Source organism: Pseudorca crassidens, chromosome 20 (assembly GCF_039906515.1).
Source record: "Pseudorca crassidens isolate mPseCra1 chromosome 20, mPseCra1.hap1, whole genome shotgun sequence".
NCBI lineage: Eukaryota > Metazoa > Chordata > Mammalia > Artiodactyla > Delphinidae > Pseudorca > Pseudorca crassidens.
Genome location: NC_090315.1, coordinates 10658449 through 10681497, shown reverse-complemented (window position 1 = coordinate 10681497; position 23049 = coordinate 10658449). Strand labels below are relative to the sequence as shown.

Genomic DNA, 23049 nt, shown 5'->3' with positions numbered 1-23049 from the left:
TTCTCTCTCTCAGTGTTCTGGAGGTGAGAAGTCTGAAATGAGTCTTATGAGGCTGAAATCAAGGGCTATGTTCCTTCTGGAGGCTCCAGGGAAGAATCTGTTTCCTTGCCATGAAAGCTTCTGGAGACCTCCTACATTCCTTGGCTTGTGGCCCCTCTCTCTACCTTCACAGAGCATCACTTCAGCTTCTGCCTCCATCATCACATCTAGTCTCACTCTGATCACCTACTCCCCTCCTATAAGGACTCCTGTGATTACACTGGGCCCACCCAGATGATCCAGGATCATCTCCGCATCACAAGATCCTTAACTTCATCACATCTGCAAAGTCCCTTTTGCCGTGTAAGGTAGCATATTCACAGGTTCCGGGAATTAGGACGGAGACATCTTCAGGGGCCATTATTCAACCGGCCACACCCCGTTTTCTATTTCTTACTCTCCCTTTCTCTCTGTTACAACCCTGTCTCTGTCTGTCTTGCTGGCTTCATCCCCGTGTCCCCCTCTCCTTCCTTTCACCCACCCTCCACTTTCGCCAGTTGAACTGACCGGGGTCCACTGCACCCACTTCAGGATTGCGGAGGTTGCTGGCTACAGCCCCGATGACCTGATTGGCTGTTCTGCCTATGAGTACATCCATGCGCTGGACTCAGATGCAGTCGGCCAGAGCATCCATACCTGTACGTGTTCAGGTTCCGTTTCCGGTGCTGCATGGCCCCAGCCAACACCAGCTGCCTGCTTCCCCAAGTCCCCAGGAACCTTCTCTTCCCTGGCCCCTTCATACCCAGCGCCCTGCTCCCACGGCCTTCTCTCCCCAGTTGCCCTAACCCCTCCCCATGCCCCTCCCCAGTGCTGAGCAAGGGCCAGGCAGTAACGGGGCAGTACCGCTTCCTGGCCCGGAGTGGTGGCTACCTGTGGACCCAGACCCAGGCCACAGTGGTGTCGGGGGGCCGGGGCCCCCAGTCTGAGAGTATCGTCTGCGTCCATTTCCTGATCAGGTAAGCGGGAATGAGGTGGGGTGGCTGTGTGTGGTTCTCTTCTGGTCTGCATACGTGTGAACAGGTGTGTGTGTGTGTATGCACAAGTGTGCATGTGTATGGTGCACATGTGTGTGAGGGAATGTGCACAGGTACACGTATGTAGAACATGTGTGACTGACCACACACGTATCTGCATGTAGACACAAATGTGTGTGAGCGTGTAATTTCAACTAAAAGGATTCTATATTCAAGTTAAAATAAGAAATCTAGCTGAATCTTGGGGGCTTTTCTGTGCTTTTTAAAAATTGATGTGTAATTTACATAGAGAAGTTTCATTCTTTTTGGTATACGCTTCTATGAGTTTCGACAAGTGCATGGAATCGTGTAACCCCGACCATAATCGAGCTATAGAGTAGGGAATTCCCTGGCGGTCCAGTGGTTATGACTCCGCACTCTCACTGCCAGGGGCCTGGGTTCAATCCCTGGTCAGGGAACTAAGATCCTACAAGCCATGCAGTGCGGCCCCCCAAAAAAAGCTATAGTGTAGTTTCATCACCCAAGAAAATTCTTTCATAGTGAACCCCACTCCACCCCCCAGTCATCTCTGGCAACCACTGATCTGTTCTCTGACTCTAGAATTTTGCCTTTTCCAGAATGTCATGTACACGAAATTCTGTAGTATGTAGCCTTTGAGCCTGGCTTCTTTCACATAGCCTAATACATTTAAAATTTATCTACGTTGAGGTGTGTATCAATACATTCCTTTCTGATGCTAGGTAATCTTCTGTGGTATGAATATGTATGGACCACGGTTTATCCATTCACCAGTTGGAAGGTATTTGGACTGTTGCCTATTTTGGGCAATTACAAGAAAAGCTACTGTAAACATTCTTGTCCAGGATTTTTTGAGATCATATGTTTTCATTTCTCTTGGGCAAACACCTAAGAATGGAATGGATGGGTCATATGGTCAGTGTATGTTTAGCTTCCTAAGAAACTAGCAAACTGCTTTCCAGAGAGGCTGTACCCTCTTGCATTCCCATCAGCAACGTGTGAGGGTTCCAGTTCCTCCACATCTTTGCCAGCATTTGTATTGTCTGTTTCTGTCTTGTTTTGTCTTCATTGGGTGACATTCTAACGGGTGTGTAGTGGTGAATCGTAGTCTTTCCCGCCGCTTCCATCATGCACCTTAGAAGTTTTTCACCATGACAACATTGTGACGAGGGCAGCAAATGATCACCCAAGACGGAGACTTACAGCTTTTCTTTGAAGATTATCTTCCAGGACATGGCATTCATTTCTAAAGCCAGAGGAGTTTCCCTGGGTCTTTTTGGTCAAGAACAGATTCTATTAGAAAACGGAGGTTGGTAACAGGAAGATTCATCTAAGTCTTCATACACAAGAAAACAAGGCTGAGCATCCTTGGAATGTTCTCTCCTTAACACCCTTTCAAATCAGAATCTTTGAATAACTTGTAGCCTTGGGAAGAAGTCTCCTCACTGTCAGAGCTAAGGAGAGGGGACCCGCCCCCATATCTTGCGGCAGGCTCCTTTCATTCATTATGAAGATTTGCCTTTTGATGGCCAGTCCCTGGAATTTCAATCTGCCTCGAGTTCAGTTTTACTGGCAGAAAATGGGTGAAGAAAGAATAGGTGTTTACTTAGTAACAGTGAGATGAGAAGCACATGGTATGAATCGTGCTTAGTGCTGTGTACATACTGTGTGGCGTGCAGCTGCGTGGCTCTTGGTGCGTGCCCAGGTGCTGACACTTTGTAGAATCCATCCTGCCACACCTAAGCCTCCTTCCGTTGCAGTGAGCACCTGCTCCATAAAAATACAACTCACTTGCACGGGGCACTTACAACATTCCAGGCCCTGGGCTTTGTGTTCACAACCACCCCATGAGGTATAGCAATTATTTCGATCCCCATTTTGGGGGAGAGAAAACTGAGGACCAGAGAGGGGAAGTCATTTGCCTGATGTCACACAGCTAGTAAATGTCAGAGCTGGGTTTTGACCCAAGGTTGGTCAGGAGGCTACACTAATAACCACCAAACCACACAATCTCTTATTTGCTCAAGCCAGAAACCTAGGAGTCTCTCCTGCATCCTTTTTCTCATTCCCTCCTATCCACATCCACTCTGTCCACCTCTGGGATAGATCTTGAATTTGTTTCCCTTCTCTCTGTCTCCATGGCCACCACCATCTCACACCTTGTTTATAGCATTAACCTCCTAACTGAGATCTAAAGCTGGTTTGGATTCCACTGATCACACAACTGCCGAGGTCAGGGGGCAGGTTCTGAAATACGAATTGGTTCATGTCTCTCCCCTGCTCAAAGCCCTTCTGTGGTTCTCCAGTATCCAGAAGAGAAAGTCCCAAAACCTTAACATGGCTCTTCAGGCCCCGTGTGACCTGACTCCTGCATGCCTCCCCTTATCACTCCAAACTCCAGGACCTTTGCACATGCGGATTCCTCTGCCAGGATGCTCCTCCCCCTTCCCTCCTCCTCTTTCTCCTGAATGACGCCCACTCATCCTTCTGGTTTCAGCTCAGACATTACTTACTGCGAGACCCTTTCCTGAACTCCTACAGGAGGTCATATCTCCCCATTTTCCCTCCTGGTCCTGTCCTTTTGCTTCGGAGCAGTTAGAACCATTTGTGTGTTTAACCAGGCCTTCTTCCTTGATGGCCCTTCTCAAAATTACATATCTCCTTCTTCGCCTTTCTTTCCCCTAATACTTACTGTCCTATAAAAGTGTGACATGGGAATTCCCTGGTGGTCCAGTGGTTAGGACTCCAGTGGTTAGGACTCTGCACTTTCACTGCTGAGGGCCCCGGTTTGATCCCAGGTCAGGAAAGTAAAATCCCTCAAGCCAGCCCCGTAGGAAAAAAAAAAAAAAAAAAAGTGTGACATGAGCCACATATGTTACTTTGAATTTTCTAATAGCCATTAAAAAAGTAAAAAGAGGCGGAAAGTGGGGGGTGGGATGAATTGGGAGATTGGGATTGACATCTATACACTAATATGTATAAAATAGATAACTAATAAGAACCTGCTGTATAGCGCAGGGAACTCTACGTCACTTCGCTGTGCAGTAGAAACTAACACAACATTGTAAAACAACTATACCCGCCCCCCCCAAAAAAGTAAAAAGAAACAGGTGAAATTAGTTTCAATAATACTTTATTAAATACAATAATATATCACATCAATAATATTGTTAAATCAGTAATACATTATTAATTAATGTAATTAATAATACACTATTAAGTGTATTATACATTGTAATATAGGTATATGTGTGTATTCTAATACATCCAAAAATGTCATTTCAACATGTAATCAATATTAAAAATTATTAATGAGATATTTTAGATTCTTTTTCATACTCAATTTTTTCAATCTGGGGTGTATTTTATACTGACAGTACACCTCAATTCCAACCAGCCATGTTTCAAGTGCTTCGTTAGTGGAAATATATATTTTGTAACTAGATAGATACATTTACCAACAAATAATATCTTTTATTGAAGGTCTGTCTTTTCCCCCTAGCATTTAAGCCCCATGAGAGCAGGGAGTTTTGTCTGTCTTGTGCGCTGCTGAATCTCCAGCGCCTAGAACAGTGTCTGGCACACAGTAGTTGCTCAATAAACAATGATGGCAAATACTTACATAGAGCTCACCCCGCGCCAGGCACGGTTCTATGCATTTGACATACACTAACTCATTTAGGCCTCACGACAACCTGGGGAGGAGGTACTATTATTACTCCCTCTTTACAGAAGAGGAAAATGAGGCCCAGAGAGGTCAGCCATATGCTCAAGGTCACACAGCTCATAAGTGGCAGAGCTGGAATTTGAACCCAGGCTGCTGGCTGCAGAGCCCCTGCTCTTAACCACTAAGTATTACTGGTTGTGTAGGAAATGTCTGTGGAATGAATGAACGCGTGCATTTCATGTGGCATGTATGCATATGTGCGAGCCCAAGTGTATAGAACATGTGTGCATATCTGATGTATACACTTGGGTGTATATGGGAGTTCCTGTTTGTGCCTGTGCCGAGGGTGCAGACACGTGTGACTGTGCGACCTTTTGTTTTTCTAGAGGGGTGGGGTGGCTTTGGATCCAGCCTAAATTGGGATGTTTCCAGCTCAGAAGGGGTGGGTGAGGATGGGGAAGGATCACAGCTTCTCAAAGAGCTGGCAGAAGGACCACCCACATTCTGACCTGGACAGTGTTCTGCAAATGACATGCAAATGAAGGTCTGGTCCTCCATCCCAGACCCATTCTCCAGAAGCCAATTTGCAGAGAGAACATTTGAGTGGCTTCTGCAGCTACAGACTGGGGAGGGAGGGGGCGGCAGGAAGGCACGAGGGACGTAAGGATGTATTTATAAATTCGTTCCCTTGAATGTGACAAATGCCTATGAATAGAAGCTTCATAAATAAAATCTCTTATTCATAAAAATATATCCCCATAAATTCTTCCTATTTGGCAACGTAAGAATATAGTAAGTGCATAATCCTCATCAATACATTTATAAGAATGTATTTATAAGGAAATATCTATAAAGAGAATATTTAGTTCTCATGCCTTTCACTCTCCCTGCTCTCTGCCCCTCATGGCCCCTCAGTCTCTCCTCTCTCTCTCTCTCCCCAGCCTATGCTAAATGCCAACTCTTTTTTTCTGCCTTTCCTTCCACAGAGGGAGCTTGGGAAGACACACTTCACTTTCTTGTCAATGCTATTATAATTAAAAAGCATTCAACAAAATTTAAATCTTTAAAACAAGTCAATGTGGCAAATTATTTTCTGCACAATGCCCACCAGCCCCCGGATGAGACTGCCCTCCTCTAACAGGACATCATATGTGGAGGCTGCCAGGCACCCTCCCTGACTCCCACTCCCCTTTCTGCCCTGTACCCCAGCCGGGTGGAAGAGACCGAAGTGGTGCTGTCCCTGGAGCAAACGGAGCGACACTCTCGCAGACACGTTCAGCGGGGCACCCCCTCTCAGAAGGATGCCCCTAATCCTGGTGACAGTCTTGGTATGGGGCAGGGCTGGGGCTGGGAGGGGTTGTGGTCCCAGGATGCTCGGAAGAAAGCCCAAGTGCCTTAATGCCACTCGCTTGGCCCTGTGTGACCTGCTTCCCTCCCCTTCTTACTCTCTGAGCCACACCAGCCTCCTTAGTGCTCTGGGAACAAACCAAACTCTTTCATGCCTCAGGGCCTTTGCACATGTAGTTTCCTTCGCCCAGGATGCCCTTCTCTCTTCCCTCCTCCCTCTTCTCTGTCCCCAGGATGATTGCTTCAGTCTTGTTGCTCTCTGCTCTGAATCCTGCTGTGGCTTCCAATCGCCCCCACTTTCCATTTGTTCCGTGCTCCCACTTCACTGTTCTTTGGCTTCCGGTAATCTTGACCCTTCCACGTCTGGCTCCTTTCTACCTCTTCCTTCTCCTCTGCTTAACACCCCACCCCCTCCAATCCTGGACGGATGAGCTTCCCTCCCTGTTTGTTCTTCAGGGCCTCACCGTCTCCAAACTGTTGCTGGCAACCCATGCTCCTGGGTGTGGTAATGAGGTCCCCCATCTCCTTTCCTTTTCTGGCTTAGAACTGGCTCAGGGCCACATCTTGACCTCCAGGGACCTTAGAATCTCCTTGAGGATCACGGGCCAGTCTTTTCTCCTAACATGACAGCCCCCCAGGCTGAATGTTATTCTGTGCCACCAGGGAACCGGGTCAGTCACGTGCCATGGTCCAGCCATGTCAATTTTAAATATTAAAACATTTCCCCACCATTGGGCAATTGCTACAGTCCCCAGCCTACTGTGTGCCCTCACCCACGTTAGCCCCTCCAGGGCAACTGAAGGGACAGAAGTTCTCCAGGACTCGGCAGCACTGTGAACGGGGTCTATGCTGATTACCTAGTCAGCTATGCTCCCGGGGGTTGGCAGAGGGCTCTGCCCCTCAGCCCTGGGTGACCCTCCTGTGTCCTCCCCATCTTGATGTGTCCTGCAGACACCTCTGGTCCCCGGATCCTAGCCTTCCTGCACCCCCCTGCCCTGAGTGAGGCCGCCCTGGCCGCTGACCCCCGTCGTTTCTGTAGCCCTGACCTCCGTCGCCTCCTGGCACCGATCCTGGATGGGACTTCAGTAGCCGCTACCCCCAGTGCACCCCCAGCCCCACGACGCCCCCGAAGTCCTCTTCCGGTAAGCAGTCCCCTCCACTTCAGCCCTCAGGATCTAGGCTGTTTTGGCCTTTGGCTTGAACCTTGCTATTCTCTGGGCCTCAGTTTCTCCATCTGTGTAGTGGAAAGGCTGGGATGAGATGGAGTCGGGGGTTCCTTCAAGACCTAGATTCCAGATTCTTCAACTGTTATCTGGACCAAAACCTAGGATGTTTGGGACTGGCGTGGGCGACCCCCTCATTGCTTGTGACCAAGCATCCAGGTTTTCTGAGGTTTGAATTCAGAGTCCAGAATGTCTAATGTCTTAAACTGCACAAACCTGGATTCAAATCCTGACTCTGCCATTTATGGCTGTGTTACCCTGGACAAGTGGGGCCTCGGCTTCTTCACCTGTAAAATTCAGATAATAGCAAGTTGCCACCTCATTGGTTATTGTGAGGGTTCAGCAAAATCATTCATGAGAAGCACTCAGAAAGGCTTCAAGAGACCATAACGGTTACTGTTTTCACTTAAGAGTCCAGATAGTCTGACCTTTCACTCGGGTCCATATTATCTGGTCTTGAGTTTCCTTATTCCCACCTTTGTGACCCCCCCCCAAATATCTTCTCTCCACTGGAGAAATAGACTGTGACCTTTGACCTCACTCTTTACCCTTGGGAAGCTGGACCGGGCATTGTTTTCCTCCAGACTCCAAGACATTTAACCCCAGAGGGCCAGAATATCTTGGCCTCAGGCTTTGGTCTTTTGAACCTTTGATGTTTGCTCTGTCAATCTACACCCAGAGGGTCTTCCCTGGTGGTGCAGTGGTTAAGAATCCACCACCTGCCAATGCAGGGGACACTGGTTCGAGCCCTGGTCCAGGAAGATCCCACATGCCACAGAGTAGCTAAGTTTGTGCGCCACAACTACTGAGCCTGTGCTCTAGAGCCCATGCACCACAACTACTGAGCCCGTGTGCCGCAACTACTGAAGCCCGCACGCCTAGAGCCCGTGCTCCACAACAAGAGAAGCCACCACAATGAGAAGCCCGCTTGCCGCAACTAGAGAAAGCCTGCATGCAGCAACGAAGACCCAACATAGCCAAAAATAAATAAAATTAAATAAATTTATATATAAAAAAAATTTATACCCAGGCACTCAGACTTTTGAACACCCAGGTGCAGAAACTCACATTTGCTATTTGACCCCTTTGGTGTCCCAGCTGACTGACATTTGACCCTCACTTCTACCCCTGAGGTCAAATGTTTAGACTGCCTTACTGCCTAACATCTCCCAGGCTCAAGATTTCCTTAAGTCTCTTATTCTCTCTCCCCACAGGCTGATCTCCCAGATGAACTACTTGTGGATGTGGAGAATGCACACAAACTCTTCGCCTCTGGGAAAGACCTTGAGGCAGTGGAGACAGATCTAGATATAGCTCAGGTAAGGGCTGGCATGGAAGGAACGGTCTTTACCTCTGGGTTCTGGGTGACATATCTAAGTTTTAGAGAAGGACGGTGGAATGGTTAAGGGGATGAGTGGATGGATGGATAGATGGGTCATTGAATTCACTAGGTGGATGATGGTAGAGAGATGGATGGGTAATGCTTAGGTATTTGGACGGATGGATGGATGGACAGATGGATGGATGATGTATGTTTGGATGGGTAGCTGGATAGATAGACCGTTGGATGGATGATAGATGGATAATGTTTGGATGATTGATGGTCTGGAGAGATAAATGACAGTGGCATGGATGTATTAGCTATATATCACTGTGTAACAAATTACCCCAAAACTCAGTACCTTCAAACAAACATTTATGGGACTTCCCTGGCAGTCCAGTGGTTGAGACTTCGCCTTCCAATGCAGGGGGTGCAGGTTCAATCCCTGGTCGGGGAGCTAAGATCCCACATGCCTCGGGGCCAAAAAACCAAAACAGAAAACAGATGCAATATTGCTACATATTCAATAAAGACTTTAAAAATGGTCCACATCAAAAAGAAAAAAAACTTAAAAAAAAACCCCAAACATTTATTAGGTCACACAGTTTCTGAGAATCAGGAATCTGGGAGCAGCTTAGCTGGATGGTTTATTCTGAGTCTGTCATGAGGTTGAAGTCAAGCTCTCAGTCAGGGCCATAGTCATCTGGGGCTAGAGGATTCAATTCCAAACTCGCACACATGGTTGTTGGCAGGCCTCGGTCCCTCACTGGCTTTGGCTGGAGGCCTCAGTTCCTCACCATGTGGGCCTGCATAGAGGCTGCCTAAGCAACCTCACAGCATGGCAGCTGGCTTCCCCCAAGGCAAGTAATCCAAGAGACAGAGAGTGAACCTAAGACAGAAGATGCAGTCTTTTATAAGCTAATCTCAGAAGTGACATACCATCACTTCTGCTGTATTGTATTGGTCATACAGACCGACCCTGGTACAATGTGGAAGGCAGCCACAAACAAGTGGGAACACCAAAAGGCCAGGGTCATTGGGATTTATGTCTCTCCTTCACACAAAACTCACTCACCCCCTCCCAAGTCCCCCAAAGTCTCTTCCCACTACAGCATCAACTTTAAGTCCAGAATCTCGTCACCTCAGTCAGGTCTGGGTGTGGCAAAGCACCTCAAATACAGTTCCTCTCAATCTGTTGGTCTGTGAACTAAAGAGACAAGTTGTCTGCCACCCACGTACCCAACATCCAGTGATGGGACAGGCATAGAATAACTGCCAAAAATACTCCTATTCAAAAAATAGGGGAAAGGAGAGCACACAGGTATCACTGGTCCACAGCAGTTTTGAAATCCAGTTGGGCAAATGTCAAAAGTTCCTTGGTCAGAACCCATTCTGACTCAAAAACATCCCAGGAGTTTTTCTCCGTGGTTCTTGGCTCCACCCTCTGGGCTCTTGGCAATTCACTCTGAGTCATCCTTCCTTTTTCATAAAAAGGTAACATGTATTTGCAACTGAGTGGTTTTTGTAACCTGCTTCCTGCTTTTAGAACTTTGATGGCCCGAAGGTCTCTTTTCATTTTGTGCCATCTCTGTCCCTTTCAGGCCAAGCTGGCAATGCTTCTGTTCATATAATTCTCTTTAAAAAAAAAAACAAACAACAAAAAACATTGTATGTCTTAAATGAATCTCTTTGGAGTTCACTCCATTAGACAAAAGCCATACCCACACATCTCTGAGAGAAACCCTTCTCTACCTTGGGCTTCTGTTGAGATGGCAGAGTGACAGTGCCCTGAGGTTTAATAGAAGCCCTATTGTTTGACTGAGAAGAGCTATGAGGCACATCCTTAAACCCTAGAGTACCTTTTGTCTGACTGAGGATATTCTAGGCACCACCTTTTGTCTTTCTGGGGTCTTAACAAGGAATTTTATAAACACACCCTGGGCTTAAGCTTTAGACCATGTTTTCCTGAGAGTGCCCTTCTTTGCTCAGAAACCATTTCATAATTTTAGCATCACTTGCTATCTGGTTCCCAGAGTCAGCCAAACCCAAGGTGAGGAGCACAATCCTCCAGACTCTCAAGTCTGCCCAAGACTTCTGACATCAGCCACAAGTTTGGGGGTCCCCAGGGCTACCCTCATTTCAGAGCAGCTGCCTGCAAATTCGGAGACTCTCATGGGCTCCCTCAGGTTTTATAATTTACTAGAACTAGTCATAAAACTAAGGAAAGCACTGTATTTATGATTACAGTCTTATTATAGCAAAAGAATATTATAGCCAAAGGAAGAAATTCATAGGGTAGAATCTGGGACTGGGAAAGTCCCAAGTTCAAAGCTCTCAGGTCCCCAGGGATGGTATTACCCTCCTGTCATTGATGTGTGGAAACATGCATATGGAATACTGCCAGTCCCGGAAGCTCACCCCAGCTTTGGTCTCCAGAGTTTTTATTGAGGTTTCGTTGTGTAGGCATGATCAATTGAGTTATTGCCAATGTAGTTGAGTTCCATCTGCATCTCCACCTTCCCCAGCACACACACACATTTTCCTTGGAGGTCAGGCTGATTTCATGGGGCCCAAAGCCCCAGCCCTCAAATCCCATGGTTGGCTTTTCTGGCAGAGAGTCCCCATCCTCAGTTGTCTTGTCAGAATAAACTATCAGGTGTGGTCCAAGGGGTCCATCACGAGTAGCCAAGACACACCTATCACTTGGGAAATTCCAAGGGTTTAGATGTCACCTCCCAGGAGCCAGGACAAAGGCCGAACCTCTTCTTGGGTAAAATTCTTCACTGCACAGGGAGGTTGAGAATTTTCAAGCCCTTCAAGCCCCAGCTCCTTCCTGTTTAACATTTCTTCCTTTATCTTTTCTCTCCCTTTGCCTTTTACTCCAAGTAAGCAAGAAGAAATCAGGCAGCCCCTTCAACACTTTGGCTGGAAATCTCCTTAGCTGGATCACCCAGCTTACTAGTTACATTTTCTACTTTCAACAAAACTGCAGGTGACCGTGTTGCTAAACTTTCAGCCACTTCCCAGCAAAAATCTTTCCTCCAGCTTCGGATAACGTGTTCCTCGCTTGCCTTCAAGCCCTCAGTGGCAGGCTCCTCGTGGTTCAAATTTTGACTAATGCCTTGTTCAAGGCAATCTAGGCCTCCTCTAACGGGCCCTTCAAAGTCCTTGAGCCCTTGCTCACTGCCCAGTGCAAAAGCCCCTCTCCCATTTTAGGTTTTTGTTACAGCCACACCCCACACTCCTTATCAAAATCTTATTTGCTATCTATTTCTGGATAACAAATTACTGTAAAACTTCGAAGGTTAATACAAGCGTGTATTACTTCACATACTTTCCGAGGGCCAGGGGTTTGGGAATCACTTAGCTGGGTGGCTTTTGCTCAGCGTCTCTCATGACGTTGCAGTCAAGATGTCACGCTGGGTTGCAGTCATCTGAAGGCTTGACTGGGACTAGAATATCCACTTCCGAGATCCCTCCCTTGGCTGTTGGCAAGAGGTCTGTTTCTTGCCACGTAGGCCTCTCCAGAGGGCTCCCCTCAAGAGCCAGTGACCTGAGAGAGAGAGAGCACAGCAACAACGGAAGCCACAGTATCGTTACAACCTAATGTTGGAAGTCACACACCATCATCTCCTCAATATCCTATTGTTACCAGGTCAGCCCTAGTCACCACAGTAGGGGAATAACCTAGGGTGTGAATACCAAGAGGTGAGGATCCTTGGGGGCCATCTTGGCAACTGGCTACCACAGAGTCCTTCTACCCATTTTACAGATGAGGAAACTGAGGCTCAGACCCTTGACCTCAGGCACACAACTCAGAAGTGGTGGAGCTGGGACTCTAGCCCGGGTCCACCCAAGGCCAAGGCTCATGCTCTTAACTCCCTCCTGCCCTCCGCAGGACGTCGATGCTCTGGACTTGGAGATGCTGGCCCCCTACATCTCCATGGATGATGACTTCCAGCTCAACTCCAGTGAGCAGCTACCCAGGGCCTACCACAGACCTCCAGGGGCTGTCCCCCGGCCCCGTGCACGGAGCTTCCACGGCATGTCGCCCCCAACCCCTGAGCCCTCCCTGCTGCCCCGCTGGGGGAGTGACCCCCGGCTGAGCTGTTCCAGCCCCTCCAGAGGGGACCCCTCAGCATCCTCCCCCATGGCTGGGGCTCGGAAGAGGTGAGCCGCAGTACAGGTGGGATATAAAGAAGTGTAGAGGGAACTCCCTGGCGGTCCAGTGGTTAGGACTCCACGCTTTGACTGCTGAGGGTGTGGGTTCAATCCCTGGTCGGGGAACTAAGATCCTGTAAGCAGTGGCGTGGCAAAAAAAAAAAAAGAAGTGTAGAGAAGGTCCCTGACCCCATCTTTCTCCTGCCTCCTACTTCAGCCTCATCCCTCATTATTCCTCCTACCCTGACCTCTGCTCCAGCCAGGCCCGCAGTGTCCCCAGCACATGTCATGTTTGTTTCAAACTTTATATCTTTGCCTAGGCTGTGCCTTCCTTCTGGAGTGCCCTCCACCGTTCTCATTGTTTATTCAAATCCCACCAGTCAACCACGGCCCTCTCCTTTGGAATTTGTTTCTATCTGGCTTAGTAACAATTTTTGTCATAGTTCAGAGGACATTGCCACAGTGTCAGAGAAACTGTCTAGAACTAAGTTCCCTAACACCTTTGAATATCTGTTGAAAGCCATGGACCCTTCCCAAGAAGATTCACATGCACATATAGACACATGATCTCGCGTATAATTTCAGAGGATCCATGTCCCCCTTCCAAAGATGTTACACTACGAATACTCAAGTTTTTGCTCTCCAGATTGTAGGCGTGTGCCCATTTAGTCTCCAGGGTGGTCTCGTTACTATCCTTATAAGGCTTTCATGGATACATCTCATTATTTTCCGAGGCTTTCAGTTTGGAGCTGGATATACAGTGGGTGCCTAATAAAGAGTTGTGAAGTGAGAGAGGGAGGAAATTAGTGAATCTAGTAGTTGGATGGCTGGCTGGCTGGATGGCTGAGTGGATGGACAGATAGGCGGACGGATGGAAGGATAGACGGATGGTAGTTGTACAGGTGGGTGGGTGGGTGGGTGACGGATCACTGGGTAGATGAATGGGAAGATGGACTGGCAGACGGATGAATGGATGGATTGGTGGGTGTATGAGTAAAGGAATAAATAGGTGCTTGGGGGAGTGAATGAACGCTCATCACCTGCTCACACTGGTGCCCACACCTGCCCAGGTTTGCTGGGTTCTGAGATTCTTGCCTGTCTTCCTCCAGGGCCCTGGCCCAGAGCGCAGAGGACGAGGCAGAGGGGGTGGAGCTGCTGGGAGTGAGACCCCCCAAACGGTCCCCCAGCCCAGAACCCGAAAACTTCCTGCTGCCTCCCCTCAGCCTGGTATGTGTGGGGATTCGTGGGATTCTCTGGCCCTCAGAACCCAGCAGGCTTAAACCTAGTTTTTATAGATGGAAAAACAAGAGAGGCAGGGAGGGCCTGGCTGAAGGTCAAATGGACGGTCAGCCATCCAGCTAGGGCTAGGACCTTGATCTGCTGGTTCAGGCAACAGGTATGGAAGGGCTTTGCAAATAGACGTAAGTTGGTGGTAGGTGCTAAGAAGAAAAAATAAGCAGGGTAAGGGGAGAAATGACAAGGGTGAATATCTCTAGGAATCTTCTCTGCTCCCACGGAACACTCCCTCCCAAACCTAGCACAGGTCTTGGCCTTTGATTATTAGTGTAGCTTTAAGAGTACAGACACTAGAGTCAGACTGACTTGGGCTCGAGTCCCAGGTCCGTCACTCAGTAACTGTGAGAGCCTGGGTGGGTGACGTCACCTCTCAGCCTCAGTCTCATCTGGGAAGTAGCAGATAGTTAAATTTCACAGGACTGGCATGAGACGGCCCTTAGCTGCTCTTAGTGGGCTATTGATAAGTGGGCGTATAAACACCAACCGAACAAGAGCAGCACCTCGGGCTCCTCACTCTGAACAGGGCTGGGTTTTCGTTTGTTTGTTTTGTTTTTGCGGTACACGGGCCTCTCACTGATGCGGCCTCTCCCGTTGCGGAGCATAGGCTCCGGACACGCAGGCTCAGCGGCCACGGCTCACGGGCCCAGCCGCTCCGCGGCCTGTGGGATCTTCCCGGACCGGGGCACGAACCTGCGTCCCCTGCATCGGCAGGCGGACTCTCAACCACTGCACCACCAGGGAAGCCCTGAACAGCGCTGTTGGAACATGAGAGTGTGGTTGATAATATCAACAGCTCTGATTTATTGAGTGCCTACCATGTGCCAGACGCTGACTGCACCAAGTGCCTTGCATGATTATTCAGTCCCTACAGCCACTCTTGAAATACTATTATTATTCACATTTACACACAAGAGGTTAAGCAACTGTATCAGTCAGAGACTGGACAGGAAACACAGAACATGTTCAAATGGGGTGTTGAGGAGAATTTAGTAACAGGACTGTCGGCAAAGGTGTAGGCATCACCCTGGGGCTAGCAACACCATCCCTAGCCTGAAGGCACAGGGCAGAGGGGTGGCCACTGGATCCTGGAGAGAGTAGGGTCCGCCTCGCAAGAGCTGAAACCTTCCATGGAGGGACACAGCCAACCCAAGATGACCCAGCAGGGAAGCAGCTAGAAGATCAAATACCCCTTGTCTTCCTCCTCCCACCTGCTGGTATCTCCCATCATGTGAACCTCAAAGGAACACACAGAGCAAGGTTGCACGTTGGTGGAGTCCACACGCACAGGTCAGCCTGCTGGGGCACTGAAGGGGAGAACAAGGCTCTGGAGGGACCCACAGAGGACATCTGGGACAGTGACTCACCCTAATTCACACAGCCAATAAGCAGCCACTGAACACCACAGTGCCCGTAACCACTGCCCCATCCTGCCTCCTTGGATATGATGATGATGATGATGATGGTGATGATGATGGCGATGATGATGGTGGCTTTGTCTGTGTCCCCTAGAGTTTCCTTCTGACAGGAGGACCAGCCCCAGGGAGCCAGCAGGATCCCAGCACCCACCTCCTAGAACTGAATGAGCCCCTGGGTGAGTAGCAACCTGGGTAGACAGAGAGGCTCTGGGTCCCCATCTCCTGTGGGAGGTGCCTTAGATGGCTGAGAGAGGGTGGGATGATTCTGAGGCTGGTGGGGGGGTCTGTCTGTGCCTGGACATGACCCTACTGGAAACAGGCAGCCCCTCCCTCTTCTCAGGGACACTGTGGGAGGAAAGAGAGGCCCTGAGGGAGGCAGGGGCTGGCCAAAGCTGTCCCTTGAGGTGGAAGCTGAGCCCGGGCCTGAGTCTAGGTCTCCCGAAGCCTGTGTCTGATTGTCCCTTGGTCATTCCCAGCTGTGTGGCTTTGGGAGATAGTTTCTGCTTCTGGAGTCTCGGTTTCCCCCTTCTTGTCAGTGGGGGCCTATTTTCCGTAAGGAAAAACCCCAACGAACTTTTTGGCCCACCCAATATAAGAGTTCATACTTTAAGGAGATGTTTTGAGGACTTGTGGATATGCTGCCCAGGAAGAGCTTAGCACGAGACCTGTTTCACAATAAATGCTCAAGAAATGTCGCCCTTAAGGTGATGCTGGTCCCAGACCACCCCACCCCCGCAACGCTGCAGAGTATGAGACAAGCTGCTTTGTCTGTGTTGCTCTCATCATCTTCCAGCACAACTATGAATAGCCATAGCTCCACCTGAAACCTGCAGGCACTGGCCATGAGGGAGCTTTCCAAAGCACGAATCTGACCCTGGCCTTCCTCTGCTCAAAGCTCTTCTATGCCTCCCTAGCGCCCTTCAGAGAAAGATCAAGCCCCTCACCTTGGACTCCAGTCTCTGCGGGGTCTGACTGTTGCCTCGTCTCAGACTGCACTCTGCTTCACATCCTCCGTTTCAGCCACAGTCACTATCCTTTAATTCATTCTTTCCTTCATGTGTGTAACAAATATTCACTAAACGCACAGTAAGTGCCAGGCACTGTCCTAAGAGCTGAAGACAAAACTGGGAACAAAACACACGGACACCCCTGCCCTCATAGAGCTGACATGCTAGTGAGGGAGACAGTCCAGAACAAAGAAACAAATGCAATAAAGAGTACACGTGATGAAAAATAGTGCTACTTGGGAAAATAATGTGTGCAGAGGAAAAACGAGTTCTGTGGTGGGGGGATTTCCATTTTAAACAGTATGATTAGGGGTGGTCTCACTGAGAAGGTGCCATTTGAACAAAGCCCTTAAGGAGGGGAGGGAGTGAGTTGTGACAATTTCTGGGGGAAGAGCATCTCAGGCAGAGGGAACAGCGAATGCAAAGGTCCTGAGGTGGGAGTGTATCTGTCTTCTATGGGGAAAAATCAGGCCAGTGTGGCTAAAACACAGAGAAGAGAGGAGAGAAGCAGATTCCACAGGGCCACTGTGGGGCATTGTGAGGACTCTGAAGTCATCTTGCTTGAGGAGGCTGCCTCAGGGCCTTTGCATATGCTGATCCCTCTGCCTGGAATGCTTTTCCCTCCATTCTTTGTCTAATTACCACATCGTTTAGATCTCAGATCAAATACGACTCCTTCCACAGAGCCTTCCCTCATTTCCCAAGCTATGGTTTGAAACACTCATCACAGTCCACGTTCACATAGGAATTTGTAACATTATTTGATTACTGTCTGTCTGCTCCTCACAGGGCAGGGGCCTGGCCTGTCTTGGTCATTGTGCTTCACTGTGTGTGCAAGGCTGGGCACAGAGCAAGGCCTCAGTACATATTTGTAATTGAAGAGCTAACGTTTATCTAGAGCTCATTCTGTGCCAAGCTTTGTGCTCAGTCTGTTACGTACGTACATGATCCAATTGACGTCCCTCACTGGAATGTCAGCCCCACGAGGGCGGGAAGTTTCATTTATCCTGTTCACTACTGTGTCCCCAGTGCCTGGCACACAGTAGGTGCTCAACAAATATTTTTTGAATGAGTGAATTCTCATGAGTGAAGTAGGTCTAAGTATCCCTGTTTCCCAGATGACCACAGCTCACTGGGCACTGTTCAAAGCGCTTTACGTGGATTCACTCATTTACTCCTCACTGACAGCCCTGTGGGAGGCAGGGGAGGTATTGTTGTTAGCCCATTTTACAGATGAGGTAACTGAGGCACAGAGAGGTAAAGTCACCTGTCCCAGTTCATACAGCAAGTAAATAGCAGAGCCTGGATTCAAACTCAGGTGGCATCTGGCTCCAGGCTTCTTAACATCAGGACACCTGAGATTCAGAGAACAGCACTTGCCCAAGATTTCAGTCCTATTTGAATCCGGGCATGCCTGCCTCACCAGCCATGCTCTTAACTGTCTGAAGACGGGTTGGGGTGATAACTCCCCACTGGTTTACCTTCCATCTTCCCCCACAGGCCTGGGCCCCTCCCTGCTCTCTCTCTACCCGGACGAGGACACCGCCCAGCCCAGGAGCCACTTTCAGCCAGCGGCAGGCTTGGCCCAGGCCAACTGAGCCAGGTCCTCTTCCCACCTCCCTTCTCCCCCCACAAGAAAGGACGTCAATCATACTCCAAGCCGGCAGCCAATGCACAGGACGGAGGTGCCGGGAGAGGGGCTCCCTCTCTCCTCTCGGTGACCCCCGCCCGCCTCAGGCCTACCTCAGTCCCCACCCCTCTGCCCCACCCCCACTGTCTGGGGGTGCTCCGGGGTGGTCTCAGCTCAGTGACCTCTGGGAGGGGGTCCCTGGCCCCCTCCTGCTTCTCTCAGGACTTCCCTTGGGGTTCTCAGTACCGGTTACCTCATCCTTTTCTCCAATTCTCTTGGCTTTATTTTCGGTAATTAGGGGTGGGGGAGTTTGGGGCTCAGGTCTGCGTTTCTGGGCTTGGGGGAGTATTGATAACCAGAAGCACCTTGCTTTCCATCCATCTTTCTTTCATTCTTATTTTTATTTTTGTTGCTTTCATGATATGTTTTTCATCGCTACGAACTGCCTGGGGTCCACAAGAATGTGGGACCCTGATCTTCCCACCAACTCAGGTGTCAATGGGGACGGCAGGCCTCTGGGCCAGACCTCACCCCCGGCGACTCCTGATTGAGCCCTTAGCCTCCCAAGCGGCCACCCAGCTCTGCGCACCCCTCCGCTCTGGACTTCTGCTGGCTCCTGCCTGACCTGGACCCCGACTCCATAGGTGGTCTTCCTATCCCAGGTGTAGCTTCCGACCTCTGCTTCCAGACCATACCACCTCCAACCCTTTCTGGTTCTAGACCTTGCATCCTCCAAACCGCTGTGATTCCGGATCTCACCGTCTTCTCCTTCTGGACCCCACAATCTCCAACTCTGTCTATCTTTCTACTTCACGCTTTCTAAAGTTGTCTGGTTCTAGGCCTCACAACCTCCAACTCCCTCAGGCCTAGGACCACCAGAACCCTCTGGTTCTAGAGCTCACTCTCCGCCTTGCTCTGGTTCTAGAGCTCACGCTCCGCCTTCCTCTGGTTCTAGAGCTCACGCTCCGCCTTCCTCTGGTTCTAGAGCTCACGCTCCGCCTTCCTCTGGTTCTAGAGCTCACGCTCCGCCTTCCTCTGGTTCTAGAGCTCACACTCCGCCTTCCTCTGGTTCTAGAGCTCACGCTCCGCCTTCCTCTGGTTCTAGAGCTCACGCTCCGCCTTCCTCTGGTTCTAGAGCTCTCCCCACAGGTCTCCCTTCTTCTCAATGGCACATGCTCCTACTCCTGCTGATTCTAGCTCTTACAACCAGATTTCTTCTGATTTTGGAACCCCACATCCCCAAGCTTGGAATTGGTTCTAGTCTTCCTGATCTGTAACGCATTTCGTTCCAAATCTAGACTTCGTGATGTCTCAATCATTTTGATTCATGATGCCCAGCTCATCCCTTTTCAACTCTACACTCGAGACTTGCTTCTCCCATCAAAAAGAAGTAAAATGGGTTTCATGTCTTGACCTTATGGGTTTCGTGTCTGGACCTTTCAGAACTAGACACAATGTTCCAGTTCTCTTTTGCTCTTGACCTCATCATCGCTACCACTGACTGGTCCTGGACTATACAACCTTTACACTTTGCAGTTTCCAGGGCCCTCTGATTCCAGATCTGATGATCTTCCTTTCTTCTGGTTCTAGTAATGGGCTTCAAATGTCTTCTGATTCCAGACCTCGTCCTATAAATTTCCTTGATTCTAGACCTCACAATCTCCAATTGCCCCTCATTCCACATCTTATGACTCCAAACTACCACGTATCTAGAACTCAGCCTTCAAACATCTTCTGATTACAGACCTTGCCTTATAAATTTTTCTGGTTCTAGACCTGACAGCTTTAAATTCCTGATTCTAGACCTTACAACTCCCAAATCCCTCTGGTCCTAGAACTTGGTCTTCAGACTTTTTCAAATTCTAGTCCTTACTCTGTATCTCTGGTTCTAGACCTCACAGCGTCCAAGTGCCTCTATTTCAGATCCACATTCTTTTGGCTCTAGAACTCAGCCTCCAAAGGCTTCTGATTTTAGAATCTGGACCTTGCCCTGTAGATTCCTCTAGTTCTGAATCTTAAGACCTCTGACTCCCTCACTCCAGACCCCACCCTCCTAACTCTATTCTGGGCTTCCCGCCCAACTCAACTTGCTCTAATTACTACTCTCTGCCTTAAGTCTTCCCATTCCAGATCCCTACCCTCCAGGTCCTTGAGCTAATGGACTTCATGCTCAAGCCTTTCCATTCTCAGTCTCATATCCCTAAAAGTTCTCTGTCCTAGAACCCCCTCCCTCCCCACCTCAGCCCTCAGATATGTACTTACTATTACTTAACCCCAGGTATCTGGGGAACCTGGGGCTCTCTCACAATCCAGGTGACTTCCCCAGCCGCACAGGCACACGCACAGCCCTATCTGCATATCATGGGGTGGGGAGAGAGGCCAGGACTCCTCAGTACTCCACCACCACCTATGTGTCCCCGTCCCCTTCCCCCAACTTTCTTTCGACGATGGTGCTATTCTCGGTCTCCCACAGGAAAAGGCCTCCCTCTCTCAACCCAATTCACCCCCTTTATGGAAGGCACTTCTCACTGTTTTGTCAAGGGATGGCCTGTCCAGATCGGTGCTATGAGGGGAAGGGTCTGACCCCTCCCTCTCTCAGCGGGTGACCTAGGCCCTCTATGGAGGGAACTGTGTGGGCTGGGGGAGGGGAAGGGACTGGACCAGCCATGCTGGCTGTGAAACCCACTGATCTCTAAACCCCCATAAAGATCTCACCTTGGTAGGCACCAGAGCTGTGTGTGTTGACTCATCTGTGGGGTCGCTTCAGGGGGTGGGGGTGCACCGGCTGACTGGGTGTCCATGTCACTTTGTGATATAGGTCTATGTAACGTTGTGTGTCTGGTGATGTTTTCATTCTGTGTGGGTCATTGTGACATAATTCTGTGAACCTGTGTGTGGGGAGGGTTGTAATTCCTCCTACATGGGTTACTGTCTGGGTGAAATGGTTCAGCCTTATGTGTGTTTCTCATTACTGTGGATTTCTGTGTTCCTGAGTGTAGGAGGCATTGCAATTTTTTCTTTTTGGTACCTGTGTGTTGTCTGTGTGGTGGTGTGATTCTAGATGCACGTATGGGACTGTGTGACAGTATAATTCTGTGTATTGTCTCTGTGACATGATTCTCTGTACTTGAGTGTGTGTGTGCGCGCGTGCGCACGTGCCAAAGAGAGATTTTGTGTCCACAGCTTCCTGTGTGGACGGGTGTGCCTGTTCTGTCATGTCACCCTCATAACCCCTCTCCTATGTTCCACAAAGTAATCTTTTCAAAGGAAGAAAACCACTTCTAGGAACTCCCTGGTGGTCCAGTGATTAGGACTTGGCACTTTCACTGCCATTGCCCGGGTTCAATCCCTGCTTGGGGTGAACTCAGATCCCGCAAGCCACACGGTGTGGCAATAAATAAATAAATAAATAAAAATTAAAAAAAAGAAAAGAAAGCCACTTTTAAGCCTTCGCACTTGCTGTTCCCTCTGCCTTAAATGCCCTTCTCTCTTCTCCCCTCTCTTCACCTGATTATCTCCTACTCATACATTAGATCTTGGTTCAGACATCCCCTCCTCCAAGAAGTCTTCCCTGCCTACCTCAGCTGGGTGAGGTCCTCCCACAACCTGAGAGCTGCCCGCCCCACCCCCCATCAGCTCTAGGTACTCTGTCCCACTTTGAGTACTTCGGGGTGGATATAAAAAGTACTTACACTGTGTCAGGCCCTCTGTCACTTTACTTACGTGATCTTATCAAACTCTCCTCTAATCCTATACAATAGGCAGTTCTTATCCCCATTTTGCAGTGAATGAAACTGAGGTTCAAAGAGGATGATCACTTGCCCGAGGTCACACAGCAGGGAAGGGCTGTGCTGGACTCCAATCCAGGATTCAAATCCATTATGGCATTCTTCCCACACACACCAAAAAAAAAAAAAAAAAAAATCTAACCTCCAGCGTAGGCTCTGGAGCACACAGGAACAGTAGAGTAGGAATTAAGAGCACAGGAATTAGGTGGGACAGGTCCAAGTTCTGGCTCTGCCACTTTCTTATTGTATGACCTTGGGCAAATACGTTGACCTCTGCAAATCTCAGTGTCCTTATCTGTAAAGTGGAGACGATACTAGTATTTACCTTCTCGGGTGATTGTCGGATGTGGTAGGGTCAGATTGCCAGGACAAGAAGTTTTGGGGGTGGGAGAGCTTGTGCTATCTCCAGGAGGGGAGCCAGAGCAGGGCCTTAAAGGATTTAGTGCTACAGTTCGGTATTGAGTAGCGGCTGTGGGTTTAGGAAGGATAGTCGGGAATGGTGTACCGTGAATGAAGATTGGGGTTGGGAGTGGCATCTGGAGATGTTGCCTGAGGCTAAACTACTCAGGGTCTCTTAGGTCATCAGAAAAAGTCTGGGTTTTCTCCTAAGGGCACTGAGGAGCCATAGAAGGCTTGGTGACTGGGGCGTGAGGAAGGAGAAAGGAGATGGTGCAACAAACTTCTAAGCCTAGCTCAGGGCTAGGGGATCCAGGGCACCTTTAATTAATAACTTAGAAACACTGGCCCTTTCTGGTGTTGGTTTGAGAAACCGCCCATTTTTCAGAGAGGGGTAAGTGAGGCCCTAGAGAGGAAGGGAAGATTTCTTTGTTTAAGGTCACGCAGGTAAACTGACAGAAGGGCTTGACCCCCGGCTCCGGTTCCGCGTTGGGCATGGTGGTGCCTCGCAGAAAAGCCACACCCACCAGCAGCATTCGCAACCCACCTACCAACCGGAGAAGACGGCAGGGAAATCCCACTTTAAGACCCCGAGAAACTTCTGCGGCTCGGAACATGGAACTTTGGGAGACGGGGCCACGCCGGGCCTTTTTTGCCCGCGCGCCCCTTTTCGCCTTCCCCATTGGCTCATGCTAGGAAGGGCGCCGTCAGGGGGCCCTCTGGTCGCCTTCTCCGCGCGCTCTATGGCTAAAGCGCCCTGCGCAGGC

The 23049-nt window shown here is 49.4% G+C and overlaps 1 protein-coding gene and 1 long non-coding RNA gene across 4 annotated transcripts in view; one reads left to right on the top strand and one right to left on the bottom strand.

Moving 5' to 3' along the window:
* Positions 1-20829, top strand: part of HIF3A (hypoxia inducible factor 3 subunit alpha) — a 31399-nt gene extending 10570 nt beyond the window's left edge. For 2 of the 3 annotated variants that reach the window (XM_067720044.1, XM_067720043.1), the window contains 9 exons: positions 571-677; positions 848-995; positions 5908-6026; positions 6997-7187; positions 8483-8587; positions 12488-12759; positions 13860-13977; positions 15556-15637; positions 17969-20829. In XM_067720044.1, coding sequence (XP_067576145.1) covers positions 571-677; positions 848-995; positions 5908-6026; positions 6997-7187; positions 8483-8587; positions 12488-12759; positions 13860-13977; positions 15556-15637; positions 17969-18066 — 1240 coding nt within the window. In that variant the 3' untranslated portion in view covers positions 18067-20829. The remainder of the gene's footprint in view (positions 1-570; positions 678-847; positions 996-5907; positions 6027-6996; positions 7188-8482; positions 8588-12487; positions 12760-13859; positions 13978-15555; positions 15638-17968) is intronic. The other variant, XM_067720045.1, reaches the window with a different exon arrangement.
* On the bottom strand, positions 9158-23021 carry LOC137215206 (uncharacterized). Its single transcript, XR_010939212.1, has 2 exons — positions 22834-23021; positions 9158-12142 (listed from the first exon to the last, which is right to left on the bottom strand). It is a non-coding gene; the product is annotated as an uncharacterized lncRNA (long non-coding RNA).
* Between the last annotated feature and the right edge of the window lie 28 nt (positions 23022-23049).